General features: G+C 43.5%; 1 protein-coding gene across 2 annotated transcripts; it reads left to right on the forward strand.

Moving 5' to 3' along the window:
* The first annotated feature begins 21 nt into the window (after window positions 1–21).
* LOC125762490 (protein artichoke) lies at window positions 22–13,682 on the forward strand. 2 transcript variants are annotated; one of them, XM_049424652.1, is made up of 5 exons: window positions 22–318; window positions 2,256–2,563; window positions 2,842–5,815; window positions 7,621–7,910; window positions 8,306–13,682. In XM_049424652.1, the coding sequence occupies exons 1-5, from the start codon at window positions 45–47 to the stop codon at window positions 9,026–9,028; spliced, it is 4,569 nt and encodes a 1,522-aa protein (XP_049280609.1). In that variant the 5' UTR covers window positions 22–44; the 3' UTR covers window positions 9,029–13,682. The 2 variants fall into 2 exon arrangements, with proteins under 2 accessions (XP_049280609.1, XP_049280600.1); XM_049424643.1 differs by lacking the exon at window positions 22–318 and having other exon boundaries at window positions 1,623–2,563.
* Window positions 13,683–14,045: the final 363 nt, after the last annotated feature.

Here is a 14,045-nt window from a genome sequence, read left to right on the forward strand (position 1 = left end):
ATCGTGCAGTTGCATCTGGCAGCGTGTGAGTGTACTGTGAAGCGATGCGTTTGTGGCACGTGTACGGTAGCGCCATCTGGCGCCGATTGCTAGTGATAGTGTTCGTGCTACTGGTGCAGCTGGTTGACAGCGGCCAGATGGAGGAGCTACAGCTGCGCAGTACCGGCGGTGGTACCACCCGTTTCCGGGGCGGTACGTCCGACGCATCGTACAAGGGTCGACAGCAAACCGGTCCCGCATCCATGTACGCCGTAAATGATATCGAGTGTCCGAGCTTTGCGGAAAATTCTGCCTGCCCTTGCTATAAATTTGAAGATGGTGAGTGTGCTTCTTTCTTTTAAAAATAGTTGTAAAGTAGTTTATTTTATTATGAACATGTAAATTTAGACAAATTATTATCCCAATAAAACCTAAATATTATATTGATTCTGTTCTAGCTGATAAGGGATCATTCAACTATTACGTAACGCTAGTAGGGGAGTTACTGGTAGCGTTACAATTTGTTACATAGAGAAGAAAAAATGGAGGGAGAAGGAGAGTCAACTTTGTGTTACGTAATATAAAAAAATATTTTTCCATTACGTAATAGTTGAATCATCCCCCAGGAGAATATTTAAACCCCCTGCTTTTCATACTTTCCCGATTACGCTGTTTGTGAGTGTAGATCCTTTCCACTGCTTTAAAACCAAAAATGGCAACAATGCCCAAACGCTACCTAAATCAATGCCAGCTCTTGTTGTTTCAGGACAGTTAGACATTACCCGGGCGGTCGAAAATTTTGTACCCGTTCGGATATGGTGTAGGTACGGAGCGAATGGAGTGTACGTAAATACAAGATGAACATTGACGCGAGCAAATTACCTCTTCGCCTTTTGGGCCTTTAAGCTTTAGCAGCAGCACGGAAAACGGAAGTGGCCCCGGCCCAAAAGGCCACTGCCATGTATGGTAGCATGAAAACATAACAATTCCATGGATTATTCGTTCGTTGCTTGTTTCAATTTTCAAAAAGCAACACACATTCGGTCTGTATATGTCTGACCGGAAAATCCCGTGCGTATCTGCCTGTCCCCCCCCCCCCCCCCCCCCCCCCCCCCCCCCCCCCCGGGGGGGGGGGGAAGATTTCGTCAACGGACGGTAGAGAAATTGCTTCATCGCACGCACGGGATCGAGATTATGAGTACGCCGATGATGACGATGACGACGAGGACGACAAACCGGTAATGGGTGTGTGATGTTGATGCTGTATCCGTGTTCGTTTGTGCCGACCGTTTGGAAAAGGCCTTTGCCGTTCCTCTAGTTTTCGTGCAGTTGTGTGAAGTTTTAGGGTAGTCCGGGCTCGGGGTATGTAGCTGTACCCCGATCGGACATGCGGTCATGTATGTCATAGTTCATCCTTGACTGATTTCTGGCCGTTGTCGAGTCCCCCGGATGGTGCTCGTCTTCCGGAATGGAGTTTTACCCCGGCGGGTTCGGGTGAAAACATTTGCCACAATCTTAAGCACACGCAGGCACTGCCTAGACCGGTCCTGGTAATTCAAGACGATGACTGGCTGGATGTCTTCTGTCGAGTATTTCGTAACCCTTGGGCAATGCTTTCACCGAGATAGACACCATCACCCGTACCCGTATCAGCTGCACTGACTATACCGTCACGTAAGAATTTCATTTCGGAAAGCCTGTACCAACATTCGCCCGATGAGTACCCGAAAAAGGGAACGAAAACACAGTGCAGGAAAGGATGAAGTGGAACTCACATGCCTCACACTAGCAAAAACACGAAAACCGTTGTTGCTATGTATTTTTTATTACTTGCCGTTCTCGGCAAACACCAACTTCTTCTACGCTTCTACGGCTCTATATCTACGGCGCATCATCGATGTCACTTACTTCGCCATGTTTCTCCCCCCGTGTTACTGGTGTATTGCATAGATTCAGGGCGTTAGATAAGTCACCGTCTGTATGGAACGCTTCTCTCGACGCAAAAGGCTGTAGCAATAATCACCATAATCGCCAGCTGTGGCGAAAGGAAATTCTCATCGGCAGTAGAGGAAAATGGTTTCCTCCCCTTCCTCATCCTCCATCACATTTGTTTCCGCTCATTATTCGAACCATTCCCACTGTGCTTCCTGTGCTCCCTTTCCGGGGGGGCACACCGTACAATCTCCTTGTAAATAGTTATTATCCAAATTTGAGCCAAAAAAACCGCATACCATTCTTATCATTACCAAAAAAAATGCTTCATTCTCACCCGGCAGGCATCTTTCTCGAGTGTCCGGGCATCACGTTTGCGGCCCTCCGTTCGACACTGCAAGTCATCTCGTCACCGATCCAGTCCCTGTCCGTGTATGACTTTGACCGTTCGGTAAAAACGCTTACGGTCGATCTGTTCCAGGGCACCGCATCGACCGGGATGGGCCCATCGGAACCGTTGGTAAGCGCTAACGTCAGCATACGGCACCTGCAGTTCTCACACTCGAGCTTGCAGCAGCTAAAGCAGAACAGTCTGCTCCCGTTACGTTCACACCTGGAGAGCCTGAGCATAATCAACGGAAAGTTAACACATGTACGTATTTTATTATGGAAAATTAATATTTATTAATCACTGGACTACTTAAAAGCTTACTAAACATTATTTGTTCAATTTGATTTTTTTTAAACTAACAGAAATTAATTAATAAGCAACTGAAGGAATTATATGCACATTGAATTGCATACTTTTAGGGGCTTTATATCCCAAATAAGACTTTTACCTTTTTTTTAATGTTTTTTCTTATATATTTCGTTTTGTAGAATTATTTTTCTTAGTGATTTATGTTATTGCTTGCATCTTCTCCGGCACAGGTTCCATCAAAGGCGATCGTAGGGCTTAAAAAGCTAATGGTGTTGGATCTGGACGCAAATGAGATCACCACACTGGATGATTACGCGTTCCATGGTTTACATCTGGTGAAGGTGAACCTTAAAAGTAATCACATCGAACGTGTACCAACGAACGCACTCGCCGGGCTGGAAGAATCACTGGCAGAGCTGGATCTGTCCGAGAACCGGTTACGTCAGTTCCCGACATTAGCACTACGGCAGCTAGAAAACCTGCGGCTGGTGCGACTCTCCATGAATGAAATCGCCTCGCTAGAGCCGGACGACAGTTACACACGGTTCGGGTCACTCTCGTTCCTGGATCTGAGCCTTAACAATTTTGTCGAGCTGTATGCGGACATTTTCGGCGCCTTTCCATACCTGAAGACGCTCTCGCTGTACAACAATTTCATCGAAATGGTACATCGGGATGCGTTCGTATCGTTGCACGAGCTGCAATCGTTGGATCTTAGCCATAATCGGATCGTGTATCTTGATCCGGATGTGTTTGCCGGCAATCGACGACTGCATACGGTGGATCTGAGTCGTAACCATGTGCACTACGTGAGTGGAGTGTTTGCAAACTTGCCGGTACTGCGGGAAGTCTTCCTGAGCGAGAACAATCTGCTCGAACTGACGGACGACTGTTTTGCAAACTCGACCGGTGTGAAGGTACTATATCTCGAGCATAATGCACTGCAGCGGCTCGACGGTGATGCACTTGCGTCGCTCGCCAACCTAGAGCAACTCTTCCTGAGCCACAATTTGTTGGAGAAAATTCCGGTACGGTTCTTCGAATCAACACCGGAGCTAACGTCCCTAGCGCTCGATGCGAACGCACTGCTCGAGCTAGACGAGCGACTGTTTCGGCGACAGATCAAGCTGCGGGAGTTACGCCTGAATGGGAATCGTTTGCGACAGATACGTGCCGCACTGTTTGCACCCGCCACCGACTTGATGGAGCTGCATCTGCAGAACAACGATCTGCGGGTAATAGAGCGTGGAGCACTGAGAGGTTGTCCACAGCTGCAGTACGTGAATCTTCAAGACAACGCACTGGAGGAGTTGGATGCGGTGTTTGCCGGTGGACCACCACACTCACCAGCTCATTCCCCACTGATGGCGGTGACGACACACGGTAAGCTGATCAGCACGAAAGGTGATCCGGTACCGGATGAGCTACAGAGCGTTAGCGAATCGGCTCTGCTATCAATACAGCTCAGCGGGAATGCACTGAAACACCTGCATGGGCAAGCATTTCGTGGGCAGACGAGCGTACAGATGGTGTGGTTGGAGCACAATCAGCTCCGCTCGCTCGATCGACTACTCTTCGCCGAGACGGTACATCTGGAGAAGCTGTACCTGAGGAATAACTCACTGTTAGCTCTGGAGGCGGGCACCTTCGATGCGCTCACGCGTCTTAAGCTGCTCGATCTGTCGTGGAATCGGTTGAGTGATCTACTGCCGGAGCTGTTCCGAGGTTTGGCAGAGTTGGAGGAGTTACATCTTGCGCACAATATGCTTGGAGCGCTGAGGTCTAATGTCTTCGGTACATTACGCGGACTGCGTACACTGGATCTGAGCTACAACAATCTACAAACGCTTGGTGCGGATGCGCTGCAGCCTGGGCTGCCAGTGAGCAGTGTAAACCTGCGAGGTTGTAACCTGACGCGACTCGAACCGGGCGCATTCCGCGGACTATCGAATCTGGCTGAGCTAACGCTGGAGGAGAACTACCTGCCTGCGGCTGAGCTACGCCATCTCGATGCTAGTCCGGTGCGTACATTGCGTCTCGCCGCCAACAACTTCTCGCTCGTGAGAGAAGGTTTGCTGGAGCGGTTAGCATCCCTACAGGTGCTGGAGTTGGCAAGATGTGCTATCGGTGATCTACCAACGGCTCTGCTCCAACGCAACGTCAACCTCGTACGGTTGGATTTGAGCGAAAATGAGCTACGCGTACTCCGTCGCGGATCGTTTGCTGGTTTGCATGTGTTCAAAGAGCTTCGTTTACACGGGAACCGACTCGTAGACTTTCCCCATCTGGCGCTACTAAACGTCTCAACGCTGGAGGTGTTGACGCTGTCACGAAATCAGCTAACCGCTATCGATTTTTACAAGCTCAGTGGTTTGCCGAATCTACGTACACTTGATCTACATGCGAACAGCATCACCACACTGGGCGGTTTCACGGTTGATACCCTACCCCATCTGGATACGCTTGACCTGAGCGGTAATCTACTGCTAGCACTACCGGAGAACTTTTTCAAACACTCCGTCAGCCTGCAGCGTGTCGATCTTTCGCTCAACCGGTTCGGGCGCATACCGAACCTGGCCCTGTCCGAGGCATCGCTTGCTCGGCTTGCCTGGCTTAACCTGACCGGCAATCCACTGCAGCGCATCTCAGCCGATGGAGATCAGCAGCGCTTTCCCCATCTGCGCGAGCTCGTCATCAGCCGTACGAATCTGTCGATCGTTACGAGTAAAGACTTTGAGCTATATCCGGCCGTACAGAGGCTCCATCTGTCCCATAACCGCATCAATCGTATCTCACCCGGTGCGTTCGTTGCGCTCGCCAGCTTGCAACTGCTTGATCTGAGCGTGAACGAGCTCGAACTGCTGCCGAAGGAGCGGCTCCAAGGATTGCGACTTCTCGAGACGCTAAATCTCTCCACGAACAGTATCCGGGAGTTGGACGAGTTTGCACAGGACCTGCAGAAGCTGCGCGTATTGGATGCTTCCGCCAATCAGCTGGAGCGTATACAGAAGAACGCGCTCAGACATTTGGGTGCGTTGCAGGAGCTGTATCTCAACGGTAACCGGCTGGTGACGGTTGCATCCGATGCGTTCCGTACGTTGCGTGCCCTGACAACGCTAGATCTGCGTAAAAACTACTTTGAGTATGCACCGCTCCGTGCGCTAAAGCCACTCGAAACCCATCTGCAGCAGTTGCGACTAGAAGGTGAGTGGATTTATGGTTGTTTTTGAGTGATTGGTGTATTTTCTTCTAAATGAAGAAGTAAGGGAATTTAAAGGGGAATTAAAAAAGAATTCTCTTAAAATAGCGCCTAGCAGTATGCAATACGCACAACAAACTATTCTTCTTAGCGAAGGTTTTATTGTTGCTATAAACTTGATTTCTGGTGGTTTATGAGTTAATGGGTGTATTTTCTCTAAATGAAGAAGTAAGGGAATTAAAAGGAGAATTAAAAAAGAATTCTCTTAAAATAGCGCCTGGCAGTATGCAATACGCACAGCAAACTATTCTCCTTAGCGAAGGTTTTATTGTTGCTATAAACTTGTGGAATTTACTAGAGTTCCTGAGAGCTTTTAAACTACTATCCAAGAATTTCTAACAGTATAATAATACTATACAGTTACGCATCACGACTAAGGAGGAGTCGCCCAGGTGTGTCAGAGCGGCAGATTCCAATCAAGCAGTTTAGGGTTTAAACCACTGAATTGTAGCTATCTTTATGACATAATGATAGCGTACATCAGTTGGACACTTTCACCCGAAAGCTAACCGATGACCTGTCAAACCGATTGCAAAGCATCGAACCCATTCCGAGAATTGCTTTCCACTTGAAGAAACTTCTTCCTTAATGGTGCATCCGTTGATGTGGTGAGTTTGGTCAGTGACTCCTACGCAATTCCTACCACAAGCTTCTCCGCCGGCTGCTTACCTAATCGATTTTATTGCCCTTTCCGCTCCTCCTCCCCCCCAAGGGGACATATGTTCATGTTGATAAACGGAAAAGGACATCCCAACACTAAACCATCCATGATGCAACAAGTAGATGGACAATCGGTTGTTCTGCCCCTCCAAACTCCATCCTCGCACCGGCACGGGCTTCTCTCTGTGTATGGTTTTGTTGTAGAAAAGTTTTTGCTCCTTCGCTGTTCACTTCCATCCCTCCCAGGCAAAGACATAAAACAACTGGTTAGTCTCTTAGTGCTTTCTGAGAAACGAAAATCTTTCGATGAAAGGCACCCACCAAATGACGAACCTGTTGTGCTGTGGCAAAACCACAAAGAATAGCAGCCGAAATAGTTTATTTCTCCGCCCCCACCACCAGCTAGGGCTGAATGTTGTTTTCGATCTACTTCGAACGGTGGTGAAACCGGTTGCTGTTCTATCCTTCCTTCGGGCGGTTCCTGAACAGCCGCTCGAACCTGTCCGATTGCCCGAAACGGGGGATCGGCTAAAGTAAAATAAATGAATTGATGGTTTATCATAAATATTTATCGTCCACTTCATTGCACCTTGCCCGAAAGGTTCGTTCACCGGTCCCGTCCCGTGGTGTATTCTTAACGGGGCGAAGTTTGATTGGAGTTTTTTTTTTTTGCTTGCTTGTCTGTGAAACGACACCAGGGACAGAGTTTGGTTGCCCAGCTGACGCTAATGTCGTTGGACATTTTGATTTTTCGATTTCTGCTAACGATTACGATTATGAGCCGTTCATTAGTGGAAACGGGCGCTGGATGCCCCGGGGCGGTGATGGAACAATCAAACAGAAGAAAAGGATAAAAGTAAACCCCTACTTCTTTAAGTTGCGGAAAGTTTTCTACGGTTTTCCACCCCTCCTTTCTCTCGCTCTCCCTCTCTTCCATTACCGCAACGCTACTTTGGTGACACTTTTACTGCCGATTGGAAAACTGTTCCGTTTGCATTATTTTAGGCGAAAGGGAAGGATGTGGGGTGCTGCATTGGACGTAATGGAACCTTACCGTACAACTTCTGTTTTATCCCACTTTTTTGGGCAGATAATCCGCTCATCTGCTCGTGCGATACGCAGGAGCTGTGGGAGTGGCTAAGCGACCACCGGAAGTGGGCCCGCGGTTACGACAATGTGCGGTGCGAACAGCCACCGGAGGTACAGGGCAAGCTGCTGCTGACGATGGAACCGCAAGAGTTTTGCGACGTGCCGCTCATCCTGAAGATCGCCATCCAGGACATACAGCCGTACTCGGTGCTGGTGTCGTGGCAGAGCAGGGAACACTCCGGTCTGCACGGATACCACATCATCTACCATTCGCTGGACACGGTTGAGGATGTAAGTATAGTTACGCATGCGAGGAGAAGATACATTGGAAAAAGTAATCCATTAGCCGGGAACGAGTGTTTTTTGATGTTTTGTTGTTTATTTGAAGACGTAGTAAACCAAGAAGAATTTTGTTTTAAATACTGTTTTTTTCATAAAAAAAATTGATTTGATTTATAATTTAACAGTTATTTAATAGTTAGAATTGCTAAATTGGTAAACGCCTAAAGTTATGCAATTTGTAGGACAACATGTTCAGTTTAGTGGGTTTTGGGGTTTTTTTTATGAAAATATTTAATTTTTAATGCGATTTTTGTTGTAATAAAGATTAACGTAATCTTTCTGTTGCATATTTATTTAAAAATGTAATTATTTTCCATAAATATTTCTTTTTTTGTATAATATAGATACGCGGCAAAACGATGAATCGTTCTTCGAACTCGGCGAAACTGAATCGATTGTCGTCCAACACACGGTATTTGATCTGTGTTCTTGGTCTGGGCAGTTGGTTAACGTACCATAGCGACATCAATAGTTTGCTCAACCAATCGAACCAGCTGCAAAACCAAATCCTGAACAGTGGTTCGGCGGTGCACAGTGGTTACGCGGCGGGCGATCTCGATGCGTCCCTGTCGAATACGCTGCTCTCGCTGATGATGGACACACCGACGTCCCGATGCACGGAGGTGCGTACGCTGGACGCGATCGGACCGAACCCGCTGGCCGAAGCGGACGGTATGTCCGGGCGCAGCATCATCCATTCGATACTGACGCGTCGGTTAGGCCTGATCGTGGGCTGCTGTCTCGGCATCGTCGTCTTCATCGTGCTCATCTCCGTGCTTGGCTGGCTGAAGATTAAGAAGCAGCGGCTGGAAGCGGCCAAACGCCAGCAGCAACCGCACCAGCCCGAGTTCATCTCGTACCGGCACTTTTCGATCCCGAACGATGAGCATGGGCGGGACGGGGTGGCCGGTGCGATAAGTGCCGGAAGCGGTAGCGGTGGTGGTGGTGGCGTCGCATTGCTCGATGGGCATCCGTCGTTCATTTCCGGTGCCGTGCTGGGTACCACCACGACCATGAACGGTGGCGGACCGGACGAACACAAGAAGCTATTCCTTACCGACAGTTGAAACGTGCGCCGGACGGATGGTGTTGAGGCTTCCCTTTCCACGCTGGATCTGGTCAATTACAGCTAAGCGGCGGCGCCGGAACCGGGATGCTTCGGTATGGTTTTCTAACACAAACAAAAGAAGGAAGAAAAAAAGTAATGAAAAGAGCAACCAAATATGCGAACGAAACTGAATAGTAATAATCAAAAATTATAGCATCATAGCGCGAAAATCATGACGAGCAAAATGGACAAACAACGGTGGGTGGTGGGAGTGTTAAATCGGTGAGTCAGTAATCAGTAGAAGGACCGATGTATCAAACATTGAACAGGGGTTATCCCACTGTTGTATAGTTGGGGGAACCATTTTTCCTCGGGTTGTTACGTAATGAGTTAGCGAATGTTTTCATAATTGGTAAGAAGAAAGAGAATTACTTTTGAAAAAAAAATCTTTTTGGGCAAATGAAAAATGTTGAACTTCGTAGAACGCTTCACATAGTTTGTATTAGAAAGAGGGTGCAATAAAATTGCATTCGCTTTTTTAATACTCTTCTAATGTGTCTACATAAATTATTAAGCTTTTATGTTATGCCCATTGCATACTTATAGGCGCGTTCTGTTGAAAAAAATAAGCAAAATGAATGGAAAACAATTTCGCTTTGCACTTTAAAGAATGCAATTAAAAGGTTACGTTTCGTTTGCCTCATCTGTTAAGCAATAGCGATGAGCGATATTGAAACTGATAGCGTTTTTAAATTAAATTATCTACTTCCGTTTGCTAATAATGTTGTTCATGATCGTTACGAAAGGTTCGCTACAAAAGTTTTCGATAAAAAGAAGAGGAAAAAAAGAAGAGTGGAAAATGTTGACCAAACTTGTTCTGCGTAACTGAGAAACAGTGTCTGTCTGTGCCCTTTCCGCTGTTTAAGAAATGAAACAAAAGCAAACAGGATAGCAGCCGGGGCAAATGTGTTTTTTTTTCAGCAAAATACTAATTTTGTAAATATTTTGTAGATTACAAGATTACTGAGCTTTACCACGATGCATGCAGTTGCATCGAATGAGATTGATAAGATGAATGGGATGGTCAATGCCCTACGTTGTATTGAATAAGAAGCGTTCTTACTACAGAATTATGTCAATGGTGTTGGCATGTTTCCTCGCATTAAGGACAAGAAATGGAGCAAAACGATAGCAACGAATGCGGATCATTGTCAGCAGTGTTTTCAGGTGTTTGAAGAAGAACGAAAGGAAACTATTTTAATGTACGAATCAAATGTTTTTTTTTTAATTATTATTATTTTCATTTATTTATTGTACTTCTGACATTTTAGATAATAAAACTGAAAATATCATTTCATCATCATTGTTAATTTATTCTTTATTTTCATTTCCAACCATCGGTATCATTCTTTCCTTTCTGGCGAACGCAAATTCCAGCGCAAAAATCGACAAAAAAGTGGGTTTTAGCGGGTAAGGAAGGGTTAAACAAATACGAGCTTTTGTGTTGAATTCGACAGTATTATTTCGATTTTAATTTTACTGTCGCATTCTTTGCTTTTAGCTTCAACTTTTTTGGGGTAAATTTGTACGGCAAGATTCGTGATAGAAAGTAGAAGGAAAAAAACCCCTTGCGGTGCGCGATTCTTTGCTGCTATTTTAAGAGTTTTCTTTTAGTTCATTTTTACTCACGATGTAGGGTAAAAAATACTCAATTGACGGTATATACCCACCCCCAGTTCAAGGTGTGGTTGAGTGATTCTATTTTTGCTTTGTTCTCAGAACGTAGCAAAGTACAATCGATCGTGAATTCGATAGCAGTCTCGCTGGAGAAAGGCGAGAAAACCATTCTTCACTTGCCTGCTGTTTTTGGAAAGGGACATTCTTTGCTTCTGTCCTCTGTTTCGCCGAATTTCGCGTGTCATGTACAAAGCACCGTATTGCCGCGCTTGTTCGCTATTATTTATGTTAGTTTATCATCATCGATGAGCTCTGTATCGAGCTCGGTATGTTTTCTGTTGCGTGTACGTCCAGCAACAGTGTGAAGGAAAATAATTCGCACAGTGGAAGACATTTTTGCCCATCATTATCCGGTAACGGATTGTTTGCGATTTAGGCGAAGTGTGTTAGAAAGAATGTTTATCGTGTTTTGTCGTGAGTGGGGTCTCGATGGGGATTCGTAAGGCATTTTACGAACCCTTGAGTGGTTGTGGCTTCAATTTTTATTTTCTTTCCCGAACAATCAATATAAAAGAATGAATTGTTTGATAGCCAGTGAACCAGAATGCGATAATGTACGAGTGTATATGGTTCGAGGGTATTATTTCTTACATGAAATATACTTTTTTTGAACTACTTTTCAAGTGCTTTAACGTGCTCTTGAAGCTTATGTAGAAATATTTTATTTTAAAGGACATTTTTTAAAGGAATTTTTATAAAAGATTGATTTGGATTTAAAGCAGTTCTTTTTCTGTTTTAATAAGGTTTATGCTTTAAGCATGCAATCTGATAAAATTGTTTGCAAACCGTTGCTAGGATATAATTAAATTAACAAAAAAAAATCATTAGAACATTAGGCAAAAAAAAAACAAATTTTGGTGCTAGCTAGTTAAAGATTGGATCGATTGCTTTTCTTTTTCATTCTCTAAACACGTTGGTAGGGTTGGTTAAAACAAAAGCATTGCCGTAAGAAGGTAATAAGAGGATTGAAATTAAATTTGGAAATATAAAAAAAAATATTTAAAACAAAAAGATATTTTAAAATCAATAATATTCATAAAACGATAAAATATTTTATTATTTTCATAATTATTATTTTTTTGGCTTAGTAATTTGATAACTTTAAATTATTTCTTTTAAGTTATAAGTTTGGAAATTATATAAGCGTACATTCGTTGTCAACCAAAATCAAAAACAGAAACACACAACACTACTACTAGTTCCAGCAAAAGGTCCAGAACGAGGTATCACTAATGTATAGGCGAATGGAAAAGTGATAATCTTCAAATGGACGTATTTAGCACAGAACACAAACAGAAGAAATAGTAAGTAAAACAAAATAAATAAAAGAAAATGAAATAATGCGAAGAGAGTAATACCGAGAGAGATAAAAAGAGAGAGAGATAAAAATGAGAAGATAATACATAGCAAAATTAATGTTTATTATCTGGATTTTTATTTCTATTTAAAAAAAAAAGAATCAAAACCAAAAAATCAAAACAAACCCACATGATGTCACAAACACACTTTTCCAATAGTTGTATATAAATGAGCAGATTTGCATTGGGCTGCATCGGTGTGGTAATGCTGTGCGATGCAAACGGGAACGTTTTATTTATGTTGAAATAAGCGATAAATGGAGAAGATTTTACAAACTATAGCCGATGAAGTTATTAAGCTGTTACAGTTGTGTAGCTTCATGGTAAGCCCTAGGTTAATGTGCAGCCGCCAGCAGCCAGCAAAAAAAACCGATGTCCGAAATGTTCGAATTTCTTAGTTTATAGTGAATCGGGTTTGGAACTAATCAAATGTATCTCACTGAACGATAAGAAACCAAATCAAACACAACCAAGCCTAATACTAAACCTAGACCACGGACACTAGTGTGGACGGAATGCTGAGAAACTGATCCAAAACCACACTGTACGCAAACTCATGAACCAAATGAAAATCAATATAAACCACTAAACACTAAACGGTAAGTTTGTGCTGCAGCCGTACGAATGGAGAAGGCCGCTAAGATAAAAATGAGTGCGATAGAACATTGTTTTTACTACTGCGACGATGGCTTCCAAATGCAGACGATGGCAGTGCTGTTTCCAGATTAGGCCAAACACTGACATGAGTAATTTAAAGTTTAGAGAATCCATTCCATCCCAGCATCCCGAAAATAAAAAAAGGTAGCGAGAGTGAGAAATGAAAAGTTTCGAAAACGAGTGAAAATAAAGGTGAGGCGTGGAAAAAGTGGAAAAAGAAATAAAGATAAATGAGAAAGAACACAAGTCGATAGGGTTGAATGATTGAAACAAACAAAAAAAGCAAACAGATAGGAAGAGGAAAATGAATAGGAGTAATAAGAACAAAACAAAAGTTAGCAAATAAAATTGTATTTATTCTGATTTTGTGTTTTAACTGAGGTTATCACTGGCACACGGAAAAGTGAATGTCTGTGTAAATGTGTCAGAGTTCCGAAGGGGATGAACGATACATAAGACAAAGAAAACGCGATGGTAAGCAACATTTAAAAATCACTGATTTACCACAAAACCCGATGGCGTACGTACTAAAAAAAACACACACAACGACATAAAAAAAACCCGTTGAACAATGCCTGTATGAGCGTGTATGAGTGTATGCGTGTATGTGTGTGTGTGCGCGTTTGATTGATTGCATATTTGTGTATGGGTGGTGCGTGTTCGAACACTATTACAGGTAGGATTGAAAGGATGCGGTGAGCAATTACGAAATATTAAGAATTTAAATTCGATTGTAAGTAGCCAGCGAGATTTATGAAAATGGAATAATTACGATCACCTACTGGTGGAATGGCAGTGGTTTGCAGTGTGTGATGGTGTGTCAGGGGTATGTCAAACTAAGCCGGTGGAAAGAGCGGGGAGTTGAAAACTGATGATCCTAAAACACAATAAAAATTCATAAACGGAATAATATTGGTGAAAGGTTTCGTTTGAAAATTTAAAACATTATCCGAAATTGTTTTTCTTTTTTTAATGTTTTGCAAAAAAAGTAATCAATTTCACGTAGTTGATTTATTTTGTTAATATTAACCCTAAATATTAATATATTAATATTAATAATAATAAATTAATATTTTATTTGCCAGCTTACCGAATGTTTGTGCCTAAAAGTATGCAATCTGCTGTGCAAAATTAAACTTTCGAATCTTCAATCAGTTTTGCAATTGTTTTTTATTTGAATATAAAATTAAACCCCTTTAAAGTAAACCCCAATAAAATGTGACAATTCTTAATGTATAATAAACAAAAAGATTCACACAAAATGTCAAATTGTCAAACACTTTA

The sequence above is a fragment of the Anopheles funestus genome, chromosome X (assembly GCF_943734845.2).
Source record: "Anopheles funestus chromosome X, idAnoFuneDA-416_04, whole genome shotgun sequence".
In the NCBI taxonomy this organism is placed as follows: domain Eukaryota; kingdom Metazoa; phylum Arthropoda; class Insecta; order Diptera; family Culicidae; genus Anopheles; species Anopheles funestus.